The sequence below is a fragment of the Nesoenas mayeri genome, assembly GCF_963082525.1.
Source record: "Nesoenas mayeri genome assembly, chromosome: 14".
Classification (NCBI taxonomy): Eukaryota; Metazoa; Chordata; class Aves; order Columbiformes; family Columbidae; genus Nesoenas; species Nesoenas mayeri.
Genome location: NC_137556.1, coordinates 3,925,663 through 3,947,495, shown reverse-complemented (window position 1 = coordinate 3,947,495; position 21,833 = coordinate 3,925,663). Strand labels below are relative to the sequence as shown.

Sequence of the window (21,833 nt, the reverse complement as noted above, 5' to 3'; positions counted from 1 at the left end):
CGTGCCGCCATGCCACAGCCAGCGACGCGGAGCCTGTGGTCTGAGGAACCGGCTGCTCCGCTGGCAGCGTGTATGGCTGGGCCCCGCGTCACCGCCTCAGCTCGGGGGAACGCAGCCCTGGCCGCAGCCTCAACCGCTGCCATCCCTTGCGGCCCCGCTGGCTCCAGCGAGTAAATCAGGTGCAGATGTGGAGGCAAGGCTGGGTGCCTGCTTGCGATTAGGAGCTGGGAGCATCGGGGTGGCCCTGTTTCTGCCTTGCAGCCTCCTGCTGCGGCCACACTGCTGCGGGAGGAGCCCCCAGCGCCTCATGGGGGACAGGGCTCATGGGCAAAGCTCCTTGTTTGGCTCCCAGATGGGCACCATGGTGCCCAGCCCAGCAGATGGTGTGTGCCATGTCCGCAGGGGAAGTGGTGCGCGTCCTGGCCCCACGCACCCTGTTCCCTATGCCGGCTGCAGCCCCAGTTCTGCCCAGCATGGGGACAGCAGGACTGCAGCAGGGACGGGACGCAGGGCTGCCTGCCTGGTGCTGCTAGGCACAGCCCTTGGTACCTGAATCTGTGGGTGCTCCCGTGCCACACTGGGGGCCTGGCCAAAGTCTGGGGCCCCATTCCCACAGCCCCCACAGTGGGCCCCGCATTCTCAGCTCCCCAGAGGGAGCAGCAGGTTCATGTTTGCCAAGTTCCGCCTGGTTAAACCTTAACCAGGCCAGGTTGCTCCATCGGTCCCTCCCTGCTGGAGATAAGGATGGGCTGGCAAGACCGGGTCCTGGTGAGGAGTAATGCCCAGCTGGGACTCAGCCCCAGTGGAGCATCCAGCCTGGGCTGCCTGTCCCTCCGGCTCTGCCCCTCCTGCCTCGACAGGTCCCCGCTGGCGCGAGGGCAGTGGGTCATGGCTGGGGCTGGAAGCTGCCGTACGTCAAGGCCAGTGGGGATGGACGGAGCTAGGAGCCCTTGTCCTGGGGCAGCCCAGGACCCTTGAGCTCCAGGGCTGCTCTGCTCCCTTGGTTCAGGGGTGTTCACATCACCCTGGCATGTGGGGTGAGCTTGCTCAGCCTCAGTCCCCCAGACTCTATGTGCATATGGGGTACAGGGAGATGAGGAGCCTGTGCCCCAAACAACAGCCGTTCAGGGGAAGCCAAGAGAAACTTCCAGGAGGAAAGAGCCCCTCGGGCTCTGACCCCCCCAGGAGCCGCGGTGCCGCGTGCGCTCATGCTGGCCGCAGGTGCCACCGCAGCGGGAGCGGCGGCGAGCGCGGGGGCCAGGCACAAGGGGCGGCTGTGTTCCCGCAGCCCCGGCTGCCTTCCAAGAGCAATATTGTTGGCACCAGGCAGGCTCCCTGTGCCGGCAGCGCATACACGGGCCTTTCATGAGGGGAGTGGGGATGATTTACTGCCTGGGGGAAGGGGCAGGGGTGGGAGGATGGAGCCCCAGCGTGCCGGCCCCGGTGCCCAGCCCCTCATCCGTGCTGGCTGCCGCAAGGCCCGCGCACAAGAGCGAGGCCAAGAGTCTGGGGGGGGAGTCAAGTCTCCTCGGTTGGGCATGGGGCAAAGCAGGTTCCCCTCTGTGCCCCATCTGCATCATGCCTGCCCCCTCACTGCCCCATCTACAGAGCCCTGGGGATGTGCTCCCTCCCTGGGCGTCCTCCTGCATCTCAGCTCCCACCATCTGTCACTCAGTGGTCAAGAGGACGTGTGTCCCTCGCTGTGCTGCGGCTGACGGGAGCAGCTCAGGGGTTGAGGGGGACAGGAGCAGCAAAGGAGGGTGCTGGGGCAGGGGTGCACCTGCAGCACGGGGCACCAGCACTGGCACAATCCCCCCTTGTTAAGCTGCTGGTGTGGCGGGGGCCGTGGCGGTGCTGCGGGCAGCAGGCGCTGGGGCTCTGCTGCTGTGAAGGGCTTTTTGTTTGCCATCAGTTGCTGTTATAAATCAAGCCAGGCAGCCCGACCCCCGGCCCAGCGCTGCCCCATGGCGGGGAGGGTACAGGCTCCCAGCCGTCCATAGCCCAGCCCCACCATGCCCCAGCCTGTGCCCAGCGTCACCCTGGCCTGGCAGGGATGCTCGATGTGACACAGGACAGGGTGCCAGCACCGGTCCTCTTGCCCCGCTCCCACCGGCACCGCGTCCAGCGATGGGGGACCAGGCTGGGATATGGAAGGGATCTCTGTGCCTATCCCAGACTGTGGCTCCTAGGGGTTCCCCCAAGTCCCAGCTCTTCCCCCAGTGTTCCCAGCGCTGGGAATGACCCCTTCTCTCTGTTTTTAATTTGGTTTCGGTTCGAATCGAGCTGAACCCAACATTTTTCTGTGCTTCCGGCTCGCTGCGGGCTCTGCAGGGGCGGCTGCTGCCCCGTGAAATTGATGTTCTCGTACGCTTCACGCGCCGGCAGGAATGAACAGCTGCCGGGGCTGCCGGCCCTGGGACTGCTCCACGCGCCCCTGTGCCCCAGTGGGGTCCAGCGCCACGGGGGGGCCAGCACCCCAGGTGGGGAGCAGCGTGGGGTAGATGGCGCTATGGGAGATCGTAGCACCAAACAGCCCTTGCAGTGAAACCATGTCACACTGGAAGTTGCTGGTTTCACATGGCAGAGTAGCGTGGACAAAGCTGTGGTGCTATGGTGGTGTGGGTGGGTGACAGTGACAGAGGTGGGGTGGGTGCTGACAGTGAGAACCACACGCCACTCACATGACCGTGGGCAAAGCTGGATGTGGGGCTCACCATGGCCCCAGCAGGTCTTGCTGGAAAGCAGAAAGAGGGCAAAGCAGGCAGGGATGCAGCAAGGGAAAGCAGCTCTGGGGCCAGATCCTGACCATGTGTTGGGGGGCCCATTTTCCTGTCTTACTGGCAGCAGAATGCCCAGGGGAACGTGTGCCTGGGGACCGTGCCATTTCGGAGGGTCTGTGACCCAGCTTCCTCCAGTGCCCAGAAGTCCCATGTGGGCAGGCGGGCAACAGGGCCTGGGCATGGGGGGATCTGCCCACCCTAGCGCAACCAGCAGCTCGGGGAAAGTGAAGGCGAAGTGTTTATGGGTCAGATTGAGGCCACTCCAACCGTGGCTCGTGGCCTCGTGGTGTTTTACGACACTCCGTTATGGGCTCCTAATGAGGGTCACAGCCACTTTATGGCACCCTCAGCGATAACGCCGCAACTAATTGCAGCACAATTAGTGAGTGGGCTGCCAGGCTGCCGGGCACCCAGCAATGCGCAGCACCCGGCCCCAGGGCCACCCGTCGGGGTGGGTTCCGCTGCCGTGGAGCCCTCGGCATCTGCGGGGCCGGGCTGTGTCCCTGCTCCCGGCAATCGCGGTGCCACGAGGGAAACGGGGTGCTGAGGTGGCCTTGTTCCCCTGCCCGCTGTGCTACTCCCGGCGTGGGGACCCAACATGTGGGGTCTGCCTGGGGGGCGGTGGAGGGGAGCAGCCCCGGGAGGGATGCTGCGGTGGCAGAGCCGTGCCGGGGGGGGTCCAAGGGCCGCCCTCCGCTGCTGGCGGGCGCCAGGGGGGCGGTGATATCTCCCCCCGCCCCCGGCCCAGCTCAGCGGCGAGTCGGTTTGCAAAGGAGCCGGCGGAGCGGGGCCGGTTGCAGGAGCGGCGGCTCGGGGCCGGTCCCCTCCCAACTCCCCCCGAGGGCTCCGGGCGGGGCGGGCGGCGCCGCTGTAACCCGAGCGCGCCCCTACAAAGTGCCCGCGCCCGGCGCGGCGGCGGCAGAGCGGGACCGGAGCGAGCCGGGAGCCGTCCCAGCCCGGAGCCGTCCCAGCCCTGCCCATCATGGGGCCGCCGTGCGGGGCGCGGCAGCGCTGAGCCCGCCGGCCCTCGGACTTTGCCCGGGCCCTCGCCGCGCTGCGCGGTCGGCTCCGCCGAGGGACCCCGTCACCGCCGGTAACGCCGCCACCCGCGACCCTCACTCTCGGGAGACCCCTTCCCTCGGGACCCACCGTCTCCCGTCCCTGGGATCCCCTCCCCGGGATGCCCCTCACTCCGGGACCCCCCAGCCCCTGCAGCCCCCCCGTGGCCGGTTAACCTCTCCCAGCGCTCTGGCCGCGCTGCGGCTGGCTGGAAGGGTCAGGTTCCCTGCATCCACCCGGAGTCCCCCTACCCGTGCGCCACCCTGAGCCATCGAGGGGTGTGAGGGCTGGAAGGGGTTTCACCTTGCTCAGGGCTCCCCGTGCTCTGCCTCCTCTCCATGAACACCCATTCTCGGCGTGCCCTGGGGACTCTGCACCTCTGCTCCGTGGCACCCCAGGGACCAGCCTCCTGCTCCTGCCGGCGGGTCCCTGCCTGGCCCGGGCAGCGCGTGGCAGGGCGCTGCCTGCCCGGCTCCGCTCATCGCGGCTCTGCCTGTCCCGCAGGGTCGGGGCCACCGCGCCGCAGGGGCCTGGAAGATGCGGCCCCTCTTGCAGGTCCTGGCGGGGCTGCTGCTGGTAGCTGCTGCCCGGGGCAGGGCGCTGGAGCCAGGTATGGCTGCTGGGGGCAAAAGAGGGCTTGGGGGAGGCGGGACGGGGGTCCTGCTTTCTGAATGCAGAAAGGAACTCCTGTGGCTGGGGGTGCCAGGTGCTCCCCCTGGGCACGCAGCCCCACAACTCTGACTGTGGGGCTGGGCTGGTGGGAGCTGGGACCACCCATCCAGCTGGGGCATGGCATGGGTGGTCAACATCTCCATCACCGAGCGAGGAGGCGTGGAGGCTGGAAGGAGCAGGGTGGCTCCAGACAGGCTGTCCCTGTGCTATGGGGGCTCAGCTCAGTTGGTGGACACGCGCAGCAGAGGAGGATTGGTGTGAACACCATGGGCTGCAGTGGTTGTGTGTGGCTCACTGGTGAGTGCAAACACCTTAGAGGAGGTGCAGGCAGTCCATGCCTGTTGGTGGTGTGTACAGGAGAAGAACATGTCCTGGGAGAGCAGAGGCCTGGAGACCCCACATCTCCCCTGTGATAGCCACACAGAGGGCGGGGGATGCAGGTGTGTCGCCCCAGTCCCCTGCAAACAGGCAGCTGGGCTGTGGTGGGTATTGCTGAGCTGGCGGTTGGGTGTTGCTGCCCTCCATGTGCACATGCCTATGGCTGGTCTACAGCAGCCAGGGCCAGCCAGGGCTGGGCGTTCCAGCCATGCTTGGGGCACATGGAGTTTGGAGAACGGGTGGCCAGGAGGATTTGGAGCCCTCATTCAGTGCTGTGTTCGGCAAAGCAGAATAGGCTCAGGCACCCTGTACTGGTGTGAGTGGCCTCTGCAGAAGGCCAGTGGCATGTGTGGCCTTGGGCAGGGACACACTGCTGGGGAAGCTGTGTCCCTGCGCCCCGGAGCAGAGTTCGGCCCTTGCCCGCCTCTGGGGTGGCAGAGCTGGGCACCGGGCCCAACCGTGCCATGTGCTCTCCACACCAGGGCAGGCGCGTGGCAGGGTCCTGCTGCCGGGGAGGGATGAGTTCTGGGGGGGTGCTCACGGCATCTCTCCAGAGCTATTTGAGAGCCCGTTGCTGGAGTCAGAAGAGGAACATCTCCTGCTGGACCCAGGCAATGCATTGCAGCTGTACTGTGATGCCAACCAGAGTGGTGCCAGCGTGGTCTGGTACAAGGAGTCCCGGCCGCTCGTCCCAGGGGGTCGCATCCACCTCCGACAGAGCCTGCTGGAGATCTCGGAGGTTGCCTATGAGGACTCAGGGCTCTACGTGTGCCGGGCACGAGGGACCGGGGAGATCCTGCGTAATTTCACCATCTCTGTTGTGGGTAGGAGCCCTGGCAGCACCCAGCATCGCCCTGGGCCAGCAAGGCACCTGCTGCCCACCCACCCAGCCCTGCGGGCAGGGATGTTCCCTGTCAACCTGCCTTCCCTTGCAGACTCACCGGCATCGGGTGATGATGATGAAGACAGTGATGGGGACAGTCCCCACGGAGACCGCAACGAGGAGCCCGTCTACAGGCACAGAGGTCAGTGCCGCCCCAGGCAGGACGGGCAGCTGGGGCAGGTGCAGGAGCGCGGGGCATCGCTGCCTCCTGCCCGCAGTGGGAGCAGCTCTGGCAACCCCCGTGCTGACCCTTGGCCCCCTCCCACTGCATGTCCCGTGTCCCCCCAGCACCGTACTGGACTCACCCACACCGGATGGACAAGAAGCTGTACGCGGTCCCCGCAGGGAACACGGTGAAGTTTCGCTGCCCGGCCTCAGGCAGCCCCAGCCCCAGCATCCGCTGGTTCAAGAATGGGCGCGAGTTCCGGGGGGAGCACCGCATCGGGGGCATCCGGGTAAGGGTCAGGGTCCCCCGTTGCAACCTCTCCTCCTGAGAGCCAGCTCCCTCGTCACACCTCACGTCTTTGCCATCCTCCTCTGCAGCTCCGGCACCAGCACTGGAGCCTGGTAATGGAGAGCGTGGTGCCCTCAGACCGCGGCAACTACACCTGCCTGGTGGAGAACAGGTTTGGCAGCATCCACTACAGCTACCTCCTGGACGTGCTGGGTGAGGGCTCCTCGGCGTGGTGCTTTTCTGGGCTCCCTGTTCTCCCTGTTCTTGGCAGAGGGGTCAGGGTCACGGGAAAGGGGGCAGAGGAGCCTCTGTTCGTGTCGTCTCCACTGGCACAGCCTGCGTGTCCTTCTCACCCAAGGGTGGTGGGAATGGAGACCAGGCTGTGGTTGCACTTGTCAGTTCTAGAGTCAGGGAAGGGCTTTCCATAGCTTCTCAGTGGGCAGAGAGGGAGGGAGGAAGGAGCCCCTGCTCTGGGCCACTGTGTTGGTGACACTGCTCTGGTCTCTTCTGTGCAGAGAGGTCCCCGCACAGACCCATCTTGCAGGCTGGGCTGCCCGCCAACACCACAGCGCTGGTGGGCAGCGACGTGGAGTTCTTCTGCAAGGTCTACAGTGATGCCCAGCCCCACATCCAGTGGCTGAAGCACATCGAGGTGAATGGCAGCAGCTACGGTCCCGATGGCGTGCCCTACGTGCAAGTGCTGAAGGTAACGGACAGGTCACAGATGTCCACCCCAAAGTGGTGACAGGGGATGCACAAAGTCCCCCAAAAAGGAGGGGTGCTCACCATTCGTCCCTCTCCCTGGCAGACTGCAGACATCAACAGCTCTGAGGTGGAGGTGCTGTACCTGCGTAATGTCTCTGTGGAGGATGCTGGCGAGTACACCTGCCTGGCGGGGAACTCCATCGGCCTCTCCTACCAGTCTGCCTGGCTCACTGTGCTGCCGGGTAGGGGTGGGGTCCTGGGGTGGGAGCCGGGACCCCGGCACACATGGACCACGGCTCAGGCCGACTCATTCGCTCCCTCCAGAAGAGGAGCTGGTGCGGGAAGCTGAAGCTCCCGAGGCCAAGTACATGGACATCATCATCTACACCTCGGGCTCGCTGGCCGTGGCCATGGCCGTCATCATCGTAGTGCTGTGCCGGATGCAGACTCAGTCGAGCAAGCAGCCCCTGGAGCCCATGGCGGTCCACAAGCTCTCTAAATTCCCGCTCATCCGACAGGTGAGTGCCGAGCTGGAGCCCTGGGGGCGTGGGGGAACCTTGGTGACTTACTGGCTCCATGAGCGCCACCTGCACCTGTTACACCTTGTGCACTGCCTCCTGCAGCCCCCTCGCCCTGTTGCTCTGAGTGAGGGTCTCTCTGCAGCACCATTGGGTCTGTGTTTAGCCCCAGAGCACAGAACAGGATGGTTGAGGTGTCTTGGGATCTCTCCGCAGTTCTCCCTGGACTCCAGTTCCTCTGGGAAGTCCAGCACGTCTCTGATGCGTGTCACCCGTCTCTCCTCCAGCTGTGCCCCGATGCTGGCTGGGGTTATGGAGCTGGACCTGCCCCTTGATGCCAAGTGGGAGTTTCCCCGAGACAAGTACGGTGGTGCGGGGCAGGGCTGGGGCTGGGGGCTGCTCTCTCCAGCCTCTCTGGGGACAGCAGCACATGGGTGCTGGATGGAGAGGTGTCCGGCCATCACTGGACACCTCAGCACCCACCGTACCCTGGGGCGCTGGGACTCAGCTCAGACAGAGAGAGCAGCTGTGCTGCCTCTGCCCCTCTGGGTCTGGCCGTGCGGTGACAGGGAGCAGGGCTGTCTCTGCAGTCCCTCACGGTTCTGCCCATCCCTGCCAGGCTGGTGCTGGGCAAACCCCTGGGGGAAGGCTGCTTTGGCCAGGTGGTGCGGGCAGAGGCTTACGGCATCGACAGAGACCGTCCAGACAGAGCTGTCACCGTGGCTGTCAAAATGCTGAAAGGTAGGAGCTCCCCTACCAGTGTCCCAGGCACAGAGGTGGCATCAGTGCCAGGCTGCGTTGCTGCCTCGGCTGGCACGGTGAAATGGCCCTCTGTCCCCAGACAACGCCACCGACAAGGACCTGGCTGACCTTGTATCCGAGATGGAGATGATGAAGCTCATGGACAAGCACAAAAACATCATCAACCTCCTGGGAGTCTGCACGCAGGATGGTGAGGGGGCTGTGCAGGCAGGGCGTGGGCATGGAGTGGGAACAGGGGATGGGGACAGTGGGACTCTGGGCTGGGACAGGGCAGGGGCTGAGCAGAGTGTTTGCCCTTCCCAGGGCCACTGTATGTGATCGTGGAGTTTGCTGCGAAGGGCAACCTGCGGGAGTATCTCCGTGCCCGCCGCCCCCCGACACCCGACTACACTTTCGACATTGCGGCGATGCCCGAGGAGCAGCTGTCCTTCAAGGACCTGGTCTCCTGTGTCTACCAGGTGGCCCGTGGCATGGAGTACCTGGAGTCCAAACGGGTAGGGTGGCACAGCCTCACCCACATCCTGGGTGACCCCCGTCACTGCAGTACGGTGTGGGGGTGGCCCTGCTGCTGCCGGGGGGTGCGCCGGAAGGTGGCTCTGGATGTGGGGAGGGGACACGCGGTGCTGGAGCCACCATGTCACACCCCCTGCGGGCGATGCTCCCCCGGCAGTGCATCCACCGTGACCTGGCTGCCCGCAACGTGCTGGTCACAGCAGAGAATGTGATGAAGATTGCCGACTTTGGCTTGGCCAGGGACGTCCATGACATTGACTACTATAAGAAAACCAGCAATGTGAGTGGGGGGGCCTGGGAGAGGGGTGGAGAGGGGATAGGGACCCTCAAGCAGGACTGAGCAGAGGATTTGTTCCCATAGGGTCGCCTGCCAGTGAAGTGGATGGCACCTGAGGCGCTGTTCGACCGTGTCTACACCCACCAGAGCGATGTGTGAGTCCTGGGGCTGCTGGAGGCTGAGGGTGCCAGGTGTGGGGTGAGGATGCCATCAGGCGTGGGACAAGGCAGCATCAGGGGGTTATGCATGAACTAGAGGGTGTCCATGAGCAGGACAGGGTACACCATGGGGACAGCAGCAGCAGGGCACGTCTTCCCCAGGGGTGATGACACCCGCTCCCATCCCTGCTCCCGCGGCACCTCAGAGTGCGGGTGGGCGAGTCGTGGCCCTGCCTGCCCAGGGAGGGTTCTAGGACATGGCTGACCCGCCTTTGCCACACGTGATCCCAGGTGGTCCTTCGGGATCCTGATGTGGGAGATCTTCACACTGGGGGGCTCCCCCTACCCCGGCATCCCTGTTGAGGAGCTCTTCAAGCTGCTGAAGGAGGGGCACCGCATGGACCGGCCGTCCAACTGCACCCATGAGCTGTGAGTACCGGCCAGGCAGTTGGGCAGGGGCCATGGGAAGACCCCGCTAACACCCCGTTGCCCCCAGGTACATGCTGATGAGGGAGTGCTGGCACGCTGTGCCCTCGCAGCGCCCAACTTTCAAGCAGCTTGTAGAGGGGCTGGACAAGATCCTGGTGGCCGTCTCGGAGGAGGTGAGCGGTGGGGGGTCTGGCGGGTGCTGGGGCAGGTGGCACTGGCGCTGATGGTACCCAGTGCTGATGTCACCATCTCTCTGCAGTACCTGGACCTCTCCATGCCCTTCGAACAGTATTCGCCCTCCTGCGAGGACACTGCCAGCTCCTGCTCCTCCGACGACTCCGTCTTCACCCACGACCCGCTGCCTCCTCACCTCTTCTACCCCAGCGTGAGATCTTAACGGTGGTCAGGGAAGGGTGATGCTGTGGCCGCCTCCGCTCCCACGGCGAGCAGGTCTGGGTTCCCGCGGGTTCTCTGCTCTGCCCGGTGCGAGCGGCGGGCGGGCAGGGCCCCGAGCCGCAGTGCCAGGGCAGGGTGTCCCTCTCTCCAGGCTCTGTTTCAGCACTGAGCCTTCAGTCGTGGTGGAGACCTGCCTGGCATCACAGGGTAGTGGGAGCCAGAGCCTTTCCGGGGTGGGCACAACCCGAGATGCCCATGGCATCGCCCAGAGAGCCAGGCTTTGGCTAGTGCTTCAGTGGAAGCATCTCTAGGTGGGAGCTCTGCTGCCTGCCAGGCTTCCCGCTGCCTCTGTACATAGCCATAGAGATGAATATTTATGTACATGAAATATCGACCTGATAAATTATTTTTTTTGAGTAGACCCTGGTGCAGTTTCTGGGCTGCTCCTGTGGGGTGAATGGCCCAGCCAAGCTGGGAAGGTGGGTCGGGACCTGCCTCCTTTCTCCCTATCTCCTCACCCCAGCCAGTGCGGGGGCCTGGGAGTGCTCCCGGGTGACACGGAGGCAGTGCCACAGGTGCAGGAAGCGATGTCCCCGCTCCCGCGCCTCCAGGCCCGCTCCAGCACAAAGCACTCCTGCATCTGTTCCCCATTAGCCACTGCTGCGCTAAGCCACCGTGAACTCCGCTACCAGCATCGCCCTGAAACCGATCCCCCAACTGCCGCGGGCTCCCAGGCTGGGAAAGTGCTCTGGGGCCCAACCCCGCATACTGGGGACCCCCCCGCAACCCCCCTGCCTGGGCCGGCCCTGGGACACCAGATAAAAGTGAGTTACAGGCTCTGTGCTGCCTTCCCAGCGCCCCAGCACCCCTGGGAGCATGGGCTGGGAGGATCCAGCCCCAGGCCCTGCTCTGCAGTGCCTGCATTGCCCCCCTTTGCTCCACAGTGCCTGGCTCTGCTGGGAGCATGGGCAAGGGGGCTGCAGCTGTCTTGCCCCCTCCTGCCTGCCCACTCCCTGGGTCTAGGGTTTCATCAAGGGCTGGGTTTTGCCGGCCGTTAGCCCTGGGATCTTATTTCTTCCTCCAGCTCCCAGCTGCACTCGCAGCCCCCACAGCCTGGAAACCAGCTCTCAGGCACAGCCCGCCCCAAACTGCCCCAAGAAGTGGGAGGCTGGTGGGTTCCAGGGAGCAGGACCTGGGCCCAGGTCTATGGGAACGGGGGGTCCCTCAGTCTTGCCCACTGCTGTGATGGCGCTGGGGTCCAGGTTCTAGCGGGATGCAGCTCGCAGCTGCCCTTGTGCAGGGGGGCTCAGCTCAGCTGTGGGTTGCGTGTGCGTTGCCTGTGCTGGGGAGCATGGCGGTTTGCAGAGCCACCCTGGGGTCCCCTCCTCATCACACCCCTCGCAGGGCTGCTGGGGGCATGCTCGCAGCCTCCATCCCCAGCCCTGCTCTCTGCTCTGCCATGGCCGGCAGCAGCAGACAAAGACAGCCCACTAGCAGGTGTGAAACCTGCCTGTCCCGGCAGCCTGCCTGCCCGGGAAGGATCCCAGCTGTCCGCTAATGTGCCAGAACCAATGCATTTTGCACAGCCCTGAATGGGGCATTCACACGCCGGAGGGCAAACTGCCCAGGCTGCCCACAGGGGCTGCCCAGCTACCGGCCCTGAGCAGGGGTAAACATGAATGGGTGCGTGGGGAGGGGCTCAAGCCCCTGGGGGCCGTGCCCACCTTGTCCTTACCTCACTCCCGGCTGGGTTCTCCATGCTGGGGGCAGACGGTGCCCCATGCCTGATGTGGTTTGCATGGCTCTTGCTTGCTGGGCACTGTCCTTGGAAAATGGGAGTACAGCCAATTTCAAAGGATGAGGTGGAGGTGGGTTTGTTAGTCCTTAATGCCAGATTGGGGGGACACAAGGGTACATGGAGAGCAAGGACCTGCCACCCCCTGCCACAGCCTCACTTTGTCCCTGCTTGTTTAGTATTGGTGCAAGCAGTGCCTCATCCCTACAGTCCAACCCATACCAGCTCAGCCCAGCAATGCTTTTAGGATCCTGGCGGTGCCCAACATTGTCCCCATCTACCTGCCCCATCACAGGGGCCTGGTCCTCACCCCATCCCCGGGCACCTGGGCATCCTCCAGAGCTGCAGCAGCGGGTGCCAGCTGGCTGCGCTGGAGCCGGCTCTGCCGGGCAAAGGGCAGCCGGTGCCATGGCTGGGCAGGGAGGCAGCCCAGGGCGTGCCACAGCCCCGCGACAACTGGAGGCAGTTTATTGTTTAACATTCCTGGTATTTTCTGTCAGGGCTGAACCAATTGTCCTTAATCCGCCAGGCTCTGCTGGCCAAACAAGTGTGGCTGAGCCACTGGCATCCTGTCCCCACAAACAGTCCCCTTTTGTGAGGGGGATTTAGCGTGTAGCCCAGTAAATCCCGCTGGTTTCCTGAGACAGCGTTCCCACACACCCTCCCCCCTTTTCTTCCCCCCTCCACTTGCCTGCCCCCTGGGACCTGACATCCCTCCCCGGCCCAGCCATGCCCACGGGCACCCTGCCCGCCCCAGCCCTGGGGACAGGGACCCGCTGCCCACCCTCTGTCTGGGGTCCCCCTTAGATGTCTCTGGGATGTGTTGTGTGGGTCCCTGTGGGACATAAATGGGGCTGAGGAGCTTCCCAACCACCGCCCTGTGCTGCTGGTCCTGGGGGAGGACGCTGTGCCTTGGGGGGATGCTGAGTTGTGGGAGAGATGCTATAGTCGTTATGGGGATTCTGGGTCCTGGGGGATGACAAAATGCCCCAGGGGCCAGGACAGGTCTGGTTCCTAGTTCCAGCTCCCGGGATGTGGGAGAGCCTTCTGGACGCCTTTGCTTAACGACTCTGTTGTGGGGCCGGGAGCTGCTTTTGTCTTTTCTCCCCAAGAGAAAAGCAACCAGATTTTATCTCCGGGGAGAATCTTTGGCTTTTGTGAGATGTAGAAGCCTCTACCCCCGGGCAGGGAGGGATGAGGCTGAGGGCGCTGAAAGGCACCAGGTTCCTGCCTCTCCCACCTGGCACTGCCCCTCTGCCAGCTGCTGCCTGTTGTAACCCATGTCCTACGGCCTGCGTGCCATGTCCTTGTCCCATGCTTGTGCCCCATGTGGACCACCGGTGCTCAGGCAGCGAAGGAGAAAGAAGAGCCCCCATGGGCCAGGGCAGGGAAAAGGTGCCCTGTTCTTCCTCTCCCACAGGGGAATCAAAACACCAGCAGTTCCCGCGTCTCTGGACACTGCACACACACACAGATGTAGGCACACACGCAACCTGTCCCCCCTCCCATGTCTGCACACACAATCCCATCCATGCACAGGCCCCTGCACACACACCCTCCCGTACACACACACACACTTGCACCACACTGGACGCGCACACCCGCACCCCTCCGCACACACACCTCAGCCTCCCCCATGCACAGAAACACTCCCCCCCCATCCCATGCATGCACCCACCCCCCAGCCACGCACACACACTACATCCCACGCACAACCCCCACGCACGCACATACGCAACCCCGCGTACCCTTTCCACACACGCCGCACCCCATGCACATGTACAGCACCCCCTGCTCCCTGCATCGCCATTCGCACACGTACGGCCGCGCACATCCAGCACCCCCCCTTCAAACACACAGCCCGGCTCTCTCGCAGCGGGCGGCGGGGCCAGCCGGGCTGCGAGCCCCATCTCCTGGCCAGCGGGAGCAGCTCTGCGCAGGGCGGGCACAAACGGGACCGGACGGGCAGCCCCCCCGCGCTGCACACCCACGGCTTTTCGGCTGGTGACAGTGCTCTTTGCGGCAGGACAGCCGTGGGACTGTGTTGGAGAGGTGACAAGCTCGGCTGGGAAAAATGGTCTGCGGCATGGGGTTGGATCCTGGCTCCACTGTCCATCCCATCGCCCTCACAGATGGATGGTGCTGGGAGTGGGGCAGGGCAGGGGGATTCAGGCTGCAGAGCTGCGCCGTGTACAAATGTGGTGGATCCTGCTCGTACCCACTCCGGGTGACAGGGACCAGCATGGGGAGGGCATGTGGGCATGGGAGCCTGGCAAACCTGGCTCTGCCTTGGGCGGATGGAGCGAAGCTCGGAGAAAGCTCAGCCTTACTGCCCATTTGGTCTCCTGTACACCCCTTTCCGCTGTGCGTGGGGGGGCAGCATGTCTGCCTGAAGGCTGGGAAAGCAGGGAAATCCCTGAGAGCAGCTGTAGCGCCCAACCAGACAACCTGGTCCCTCAGGGACTATCTGGTGACAGGACCCCAGTCAGCCCCAGCCGAGCGACAGCGCAGGGGCTCGGCAGAGATGACTCCTGTCCCGCACAGCTCATGGCAGGGGTCTTGCCCACCGCCCACTGTCCTTGTGCATCCCAGGGCTGCTCCTGCCCTGCCTGTCCTTGGCGCTGCCCCCCTGAGATTTTGGGTGACCATGTGAGTGGCAGGGGGGCTACGGGGGGGGGGATGTAGAAGGCCAGAGTCACCCCAGCACAGGGAGCAGATCCTGTGAAAGGCACACTAGCTCAGTGAGGAAAAAAACAGCGCTGCTTCTGCAGGCAGATGTGGGCAACCCTGCCTGCTTGCAAGCACCGAGCTGCGGGCACGGAGCTGCCGGTGCTGCTGCCGCAGAGCCAGGCTGAGCCCGGCTGGCTGCCCTGGCTCTCCACCGCTCCATCCCCTGTGGTTTCAAGCCTCGCAAGCCTCTTCCCTGGGGAAAGGGGCCCCCAGCAAACCCTCTGGGCAGGATGCTCTCCTCTCCTCCTCTGCTTCCTTCCTCTCCCCAAGCCGGGCCAGCCCTTCCCCTGCCCGCCGCAGCTCCTTAACCCTTTCGCCCACACTCCCAGACGAGCGCCAGCCTCACAGCCATTGCTCCCAGCCACCCTCTCCGACACTTGGTGCAGGGCTACGATGATGCTCCCTGCATTCATATACCCCACGGGTCCTCCCTGCCCCCCCCCCATCTCTGCAGCACCTAAATGTCTGCTGGGGGTTGCAGAGCTGTGGCCAGGAGCAGCTCACAAATGAGCCCAGCCTGCCCATGGCTCCCGTGGGACCTGCGTGGGCCACAGCTTCCTCTGTGCTGGGGTCTGGGGCTCCCCACCAGCCGGCTGTGACCCCCCCATCTGCCCTGGGGAGAGTGAGCAGGAGCCCCCGATGCGGGATTGTGCTCATTTCTCCTTCGCTGCAGCGGTGGGGAGCAGCTGTGGCGGGAGCTGGAGCTACAGCTACACATCAGCTGAGGGGGAATGGGGAAATAGGGCTGCTCCCATGGGGGGACCGTGCCAGGCTGTGAATGGGGACTGGGGCCTCCAGAGGGAGCCCGCAGTGCCGTGCGGCTCCATGGCCGCTGGCCTGAACGGCTCCGGAGGCGCCCGGCACGCTCCGGGGAGCCGGCTGGAGCAGGAGAGCGAGCCCGGCCATGGGACGGGGGTGCTTGCGGGTGAAGCCCAGCAGCAGGGAGGCCACCCCGTGAGGCTGCCGGCTGCCCATGCTCCCCGCTGGAGCCCACAGGCAAAGCCCTGTGCGGCAGCGGCATGGCCGGCCCACGCTGTCCGCCGTGCCGCACATCCGGGCGGGAGAGTGGTGGCGGACGGGCTGCCATTTTTCTGCTCCTGTGCCGGAAGAGAGGGGCCAGAGAAGGGCCCTTCCCGCGAGCGCTGGCCGCGGCGCAGGGAGAGGTGACACAGCAGACAGGGAGTGCACCTGGGGGCATCTCACCACCCGCACCCCGCTCCTCCCAACACCAGTGACCACACAAATGCGGGGAGCAATGATGGGATCACCGTGGGGCTCCACTGGGCACAGCCAGCAGGGCTGTGCCAGAGAGGCAGTGGGATGGGGACATGCCTAGGGGTGCCCCAAGCCACCTGGGGACCACCACCCAAGTGTTACAGGCCCTGCCCACCAGTGTCCCATGGAGCTATGCTGTGCCGCGTGCCCATGAGCAAAGGGTTCAGCCCCCGGCAGGTGGCACCCAGGTGGCACAGGGCCGGGCATGGGACCAGTGCCCAGGCTGGGATGTGCCCCACTGGCACCCCTGCCTCTCTCTGCTCCGCCAGCATAACGGGGCAAATCAGCAGAATGAGGGCAGTTGATGACAGTCAAGGCCAGGCTGGGGATGGTCCTAAACCTCTCTCCAGGTCAGTCCTCACTCACTGGATCTCGAGCACCAGGCTGTGGGGAGACATTGGGTGCTCCCAGCCTTCACAGGGCCCTACCCCTTCCAGGGGGTTATAAATAAACCATGAGCTCTATTTTGGGAACGTGGCAGAAACGTGTGTGGCAGGTTGCTCCAAAGAGGAAGGAGAAAAGTTGGCTGCTGGGCCCCGCCCGGGTGTGGCCGCTGCAGCCGAAGTTGCCCCCGGGGAGATGGGCTGTGCCAGACCTATTTCCCCTTTCGAGAGCAAACGGGGTGACCCCAGCCATGCCGGGTGCTGCCCCATCTCTGCATGGGTGAGAAGGACCGTGTGGATCCAAGGTCTCGGTGCTGAGCTCATCCAGCACCAGGCACACTGCGGTTCCAGCTCCCATGTGTCACCACAGCACATGGGCACCGGGCACAATGGCCTGTGGTGGGTCGCGTACCGCTGGCCGAGCCCCAGGCTGGGATCTTGGAGGTACAAACAAGTCAAGAGCAAAACCTTTGACCATGGCACTTCCTGCCAAGTTACCCCACCCTCCGTGGGTGCGTTGGAATGATGCCAGACTGAACGTGGCAGCAGTTTCTCCACGGTGGTAGCGTGGCAGCCTGGGGACAACAGGTTGGGGACCTCAGTGTGGCCCATCTGGGGCAGGTGCTGGAGAAAAATGGTTGTGCCGTTGCCGGACGCTGGCAGGGCAGGAGGAAACACCGGTGCAGGGCCAAAGGGGCAGCAGGGGAAGCCACCAGCCCCTGGAGGAGCTGCCAGCATGCACAGGCAGGGAGCAGGCAGGGCACGGGGTGAGATGCCCTGCTGAGGTGCGAACCTGCAGCCGCCCCAGGATGCTGGTTTTGGTGGGCGAAGGCTGCGCCCCAGCGGGGCGGCAAGGGCTGGGCAGCGGGTGCCGCCTGCGTGTGCAGAGAAGCTGCTGCCCGGAGCGCGGCACCAGTACGGCCGGGGGTTCCCGCACGGCCCGGCCGGGGGGAAACAAAGGGCAGCGGCGGGCGGGGGGAGCGGGTTCGCCCGGGCAGCGCAGCGCCGGAGCCCCGCGGCGGCACCCAGCTCCCCGCCCGGCACCCCGGGGGGCGGCCGGGCCCTGCCCCCCGCGCGGTGCGGGCAGCACCGCCCCGGTGCCACATCCCCGCGCTGCCCCGGTCGCTGCCCCCCGCCCGGCCGCTCCCGCCCCGTGCCTGCCCAGCCGTGCCGGTGCGGCGGCGGCGTGGCGCGGCGCCCGGACCCGCGCGGCTGGCGGCAGAGACCCCGGCCCCCATCTGGAGGTAGCGACGGAGCCGCCGCCCGCCGCAGGGCCGCCGGCCGGCCGAGGAGGGGTAGCGGAGCGCCGATGGCGGCCCGACCCGGGGGAGCAGGCGGGCTCGGGGCCGACTGCGCGTCGCTCGGCAGCGGGAGGGCGGGCGGGAGCGCGGCGCTCGCTGTCCGGGAGCGGCGGAGCCCGGCGAGGACAGCCAGGCCGCGGGCACCCGGGCGCCGCTCCCCGGCGGGCGAGGCTCGGCACGGCGGGCGTCGGGGAGGGCGACGGCCCGGCTCGCCGGTGCGCGGGTGGGCGGCGGGGGAGCGCGGCCGGGCCGCCGGGCTCGGCCCGCGGGGCGCGGCGGACAATGGCAGGGGGTGACCAAAGCCCGGCGGGGGCGAGCGGCGGCCCGCGACTCCCGCCCCGCTGGCTGCCCGCGGGGACCGGGGCCGGGGCCGCGGCCGAGGCGGGGCGGGCGGCTCACACCGCCGGGCAGGAGCCGCCGCCCGCCGGGTGCCCCGCCAGGGCGCAGGGCCCGGCCGACTCCATTTTGTTGGCGCCCGCTCCGCCGCCACTCGCAGGCCCGCGGCCTGACCACCGGCCCCGCGGCCGACGAGGCGGAGCGGAGGGGAAGCTGCCGGCCGGGGCGCCCGGGACCGCAGGTGAGGCGCGGCTGGGCCGCCCCGTCCCGTCCCGCCCCGTCTCGGCGGGGCTGCCCGGTGCCACCCGCCGCCGCCTAAGATGGAGGCGCGGCCGGTGGGCCCGAGGGCGCGGGGCCGCGCTGGCCGGGCTGCCATGTGCGCCGGGCGGGCCGGGCCGGGCCGCGGGCGGGGAGCGGGGCGCAGCGGGGCAGGCCGGGCCGCGGGGCGGCCGCTGGCGGCATCGGGCGCGCCGAGGGGGGGCAGCACTGAGCGGCCCCTCCCCCACCCCCCTGGGTTGGCGGCGCGCGGGGGGGGGGGCGCCCGCCGGGGGGCGAGGGGGGTGAGGGGGGGGGCGGCGCGGGCGCGCGCTGATTGGCCGCCGCTGAACCCCCAAGAGCGGGCGCGGGGGCGCGCGCGCAGGCGCGGGGCGCGCGCCGGCGGGATGGCGGCGGCGGGCGCGCGCATGCGGGGGAGGGAGGAGGGAGGCGGCGGAGCGGCGCTGGTGGGGCCTGCCCGAGCCGGGTCGGCGCGTCTCGTTCTCGGCCCGCACCGGGCGCAGGCGGCGAGCCGGCCGCGGCGGCCGCAGGTGAGCGGCGCCCCGCGGGGCCACGGCGGCACCCGGCGAGGCGGGCGGACCCGAGGCGAGGCAGGCCGGGCCGGGCGGCGGGCCGCGGCCTGGGCCTAGCGCGGCGACGGCGGGGCCGGCGGAGCGGGCCCCCGGGCGCGGCTGCCATTTTGCGGCGGCGGCCGGGCTGACCCCATTGTGCTGTGCCCGCAGGTGGATGCCCGCGGCCTGGCATGGAGCAGGCCTGCGAAGTGAGCCGCCGCAGCTGCCTCGTCCCGTTCGGCACCTCCCTGGCGGCCGCCGAGGCCAAGGGCGGCCCTTTCGGCGAGGGCCGCGGCCCCGAGCCGCCGGCCATGCAGCTGGCCGCCGCCAAGCCCGTGTACGGCCAGGACCCCTCGTCGTGCTACATCCCGCTGCGCCGGCTGCAGGACTTGGCCTCCATGATCAACGCCGAGTACCTCGGCGGTGCCGCCGACGGCGCTGAGGCCCTGCCCGACCCCGGCTCGCCGCCCCCCCGCCTCGCCGCAGCGCAGGACCCGGCGGCCGGCGCCGACGGACCCGGCCTGGCTGCCGACGCGCCCCGCGGGGCCCTGGCTTTCCCCCTGCTCCTGCGGGACGGCGCGGAGGAGGCTGCGGAGGAGGACGGCGCCGAGACGCCGGAGGAGGAGGACGACGACGACGACGACGAAGAAGAAGAAGAGGAGGAGGAGGAGGAGGAGGAGGTGGTTGTAGTGGAGGAGGACGGGGAGGAGGAGGTGGCCAAGCCCGGCCCGCGGAGCCGCGGCCGCCCCGGGCCGCAGCAGGGCCCGAGCAGCCCGCAGCCGCCGTGCCTGCAGCCGGCAGAGCCGGTGCTGACAGCGGTGCTGGACGGCGGCCCCGGGGACAAGCCGGAGCCCGCGGCCCTGAAGCTCGTAAGCACCGGCGGGGCGCGGGACGGGAGGCGGGTGGCCGCGGCCGCTGCCATTTTGCGGCGGAGGCCGGCGGGGCCGGGCCGGGCGCCCTCGCAGCCGGCACCCTCGAGGGCGGGCAGCCATCTTGCCGAGGGACCCTGCCGCGGCGCGGGGGGCTGCCGGGCCGGGGCCGCGGGCTGTCAGCGGCTCTGCCGCGCACCTGTGCCCGGAGCGGCCGCGCTCGCCCCGCTGCCGCTTTCCCTGCGGAGCGAGCGGCACCATCCCTGCACCCGGGAAGAGGGGATCGCGGCCGGGTTCGGTGGAGCTTTTTCCCAGTCACAAGGGGTGTTCTTGGAGATGAGGAGGGCAGGAGGAGAGCTCTCCCCTCCAGCTTTAACGCTGTCAGACGGCTCTTTGTCTGGCCTCGCTTGAGGTAGACAAGCCGTGAGACTTTGGCAGTGGCCAGGGAGGGGCCGTGTCATGGCTTGACAGACCTTCATGGACGGGAAACCTTACTTGCTACTCAGGCTGACATTTTTTTCTTTCTGATTGCTCTCTACATCCCAAAATTCCTTCAGTTCATTTTCTGCTATGGTTAATAAGAAGCAAAACTGTTTGAACTTTTGAGAGTTCTGAAAGGAGTTAGATGCATTCAACTTTTTTTATATAACATGCTTTCAAATGCAAGTGTAATTGCGGTTGGTTTTCAGTGTGGCTTTTTATTTGCAGATATATATATGTCTATTTCCTGCAGTTCTTCAGTATTTTGTAAATTTCTTAAACATGCTTCCAAAAGCTTAAGGTTCCTTACTGGCAGATACTCGGAGTTTTAAGTATTACTTGATGCGTGGTGTGAAAATCTAACTCGTGGCAGTACTGACACTGAAACCATCTCGCTCTCTTTAATTCCAGTGTAGCCGCCTGTGCCGGACACACAGATGCTACTGGTGCATGCAGCACTTGGAGAGAAACACTTGGCTTCCAACTGTGTTCATTTGGGAGCACGCTGTGTTCCCGCTGTGTGTGCTGGGAGATGCGGAGCACTTGTCACAGAGTGCCCACGGAAGGGGTGACTTCAGGAAGATACCGACAGCAGCTTAATTTGTTTGTGGCACAGTTTAGGCTCAGCTCTGGTGGCTCCGGGTCTGCAGATCCCCTTGAGTGTTCCGTGGGAAGAATCTGTCTCCTTGCGGAGACTCTGCTTTTAGTCTTTGCAGGTTGGAGGCTGCTGTTGGTCTGAGGTTTGTGCATATTCTTAGCTTTGTTTTGCAGGGCAAAGCAGGGATCTCTCAGCAGACATGTGCTCAGTGATGCGGTTGTGGGAGGGTCTCACGTTGTAAACAGAAGCCGTCAGAGGTACTTTCACAACACTTGCCTCTGCTATCAGTGGTTTTACAATGTGCTCCACACAACTGCACCTTGTACGGTGACAAAAGTGTCATAGTAATTGAGCCTGTTATTTGAATATGCAACGAGGGGTTGACTTTTCAGTAAAACTGCCTTCCTGTCTGCTCTGATTTGACATTCACCTCGCTGAATTGGCCTGGTGACTTAAAAGCATAGTTGCATTCAGTAAAAAAAATAGAAAGAAGAAAAGCATTTTTTTATACAGCTTGAGATCCTTCTCTCCTTGAGTCTTGCATTCTTCCTTTAATAAGTGCACATTGTTCGAGTGGTCCTTCTTTTTAGCCCTGCTGCTTGTGGGATGGAAAGAGAGGGATATATCTCCATATCACTGAGAGTTAAAAGCTTTCAGTTGCTGAACATGACACAGTAGCTAGAAATAACCAGATTTGCCTCTCATATTGTGTATTCCTGTAGGCATTTAATTCTAGTTTAATTTGGTTTTAGGTAACCCTTTTTTTGAGAGAGAGAGAGCCTGCTGAAACTTAAAAAAACACCCCAAAACAACAACTATAAACTCCAGGGAGTTTTGTATTGCTCTTTTTAGGGTGGCATGTCATAGCTGGGCTATTCTTTCGGATAATCCCTTTTTACCTAGCTTGATGATGGGGCTCCTCCACCTTACAGTGGCACTGTCTCAGAGCTTTTATTCTTTAAGCTCCCAGCTTTGAGTGTGCCCAGTGGTGCTCAAAGTTCCTCTTTCACCAAGAAGAAAGTGTGTGTGTGTCTCAGACCTCTGTGTCTGCCCCTTGCAAGCTTTGAATTTTTCACCAGATCACTGCGATTTTGAAAAGGCTCATTTCCAAAATGTGGAGAGTGCTTCCAGCAGAAGGGTCAGCATTTGGTTTAGTCTTTAGTGGGATGCAAAGTCCAGCGTTTAAGTAATGCCTCTGGGTAGGTGACGTGGCGGCAGGTATTGTTTTGCAGGGGATTTGTGAATAGCCCTGGCA

General features: G+C 65.1%; 2 protein-coding genes across 6 annotated transcripts in view; both read left to right on the top strand.

Annotated features, from left to right (window-relative positions):
• Window positions 1-4,361: 4,361 nt before the first annotated feature.
• On the top strand, window positions 4,362-9,985 carry FGFR4 (fibroblast growth factor receptor 4; the record flags this gene model as incomplete). Its single annotated transcript, XM_080353314.1, has 17 exons — window positions 4,362-4,449; window positions 5,444-5,713; window positions 5,825-5,914; window positions 6,061-6,227; window positions 6,316-6,439; window positions 6,742-6,932; window positions 7,035-7,173; window positions 7,256-7,449; window positions 7,666-7,811; window positions 8,069-8,190; window positions 8,291-8,401; window positions 8,515-8,705; window positions 8,882-9,004; window positions 9,086-9,156; window positions 9,451-9,588; window positions 9,656-9,761; window positions 9,848-9,985. Exons 1-17 carry the CDS (start codon window positions 4,377-4,379, stop codon window positions 9,983-9,985), a joined length of 2,394 nt encoding a protein of 797 aa, XP_080209440.1. The 5' UTR covers window positions 4,362-4,376.
• An 8,520-nt stretch (window positions 9,986-18,505) lies between these two features.
• The window catches only part of NSD1 (nuclear receptor binding SET domain protein 1), a 55,774-nt gene continuing 52,446 nt past the window's right edge, over window positions 18,506-21,833 (top strand). For 4 of the 5 annotated variants that reach the window (XM_080353016.1, XM_080353015.1, XM_080353012.1 and 1 more), the window contains exons 1-2: window positions 18,506-18,610; window positions 18,803-19,500. In XM_080353016.1, the coding sequence (XP_080209142.1) occupies window positions 18,823-19,500 (678 nt within the window). In that variant the 5' untranslated portion in view covers window positions 18,506-18,610; window positions 18,803-18,822. The remainder of the gene's footprint in view (window positions 18,611-18,802; window positions 19,501-21,833) is intronic. The other variant, XM_080353014.1, reaches the window with a different exon arrangement.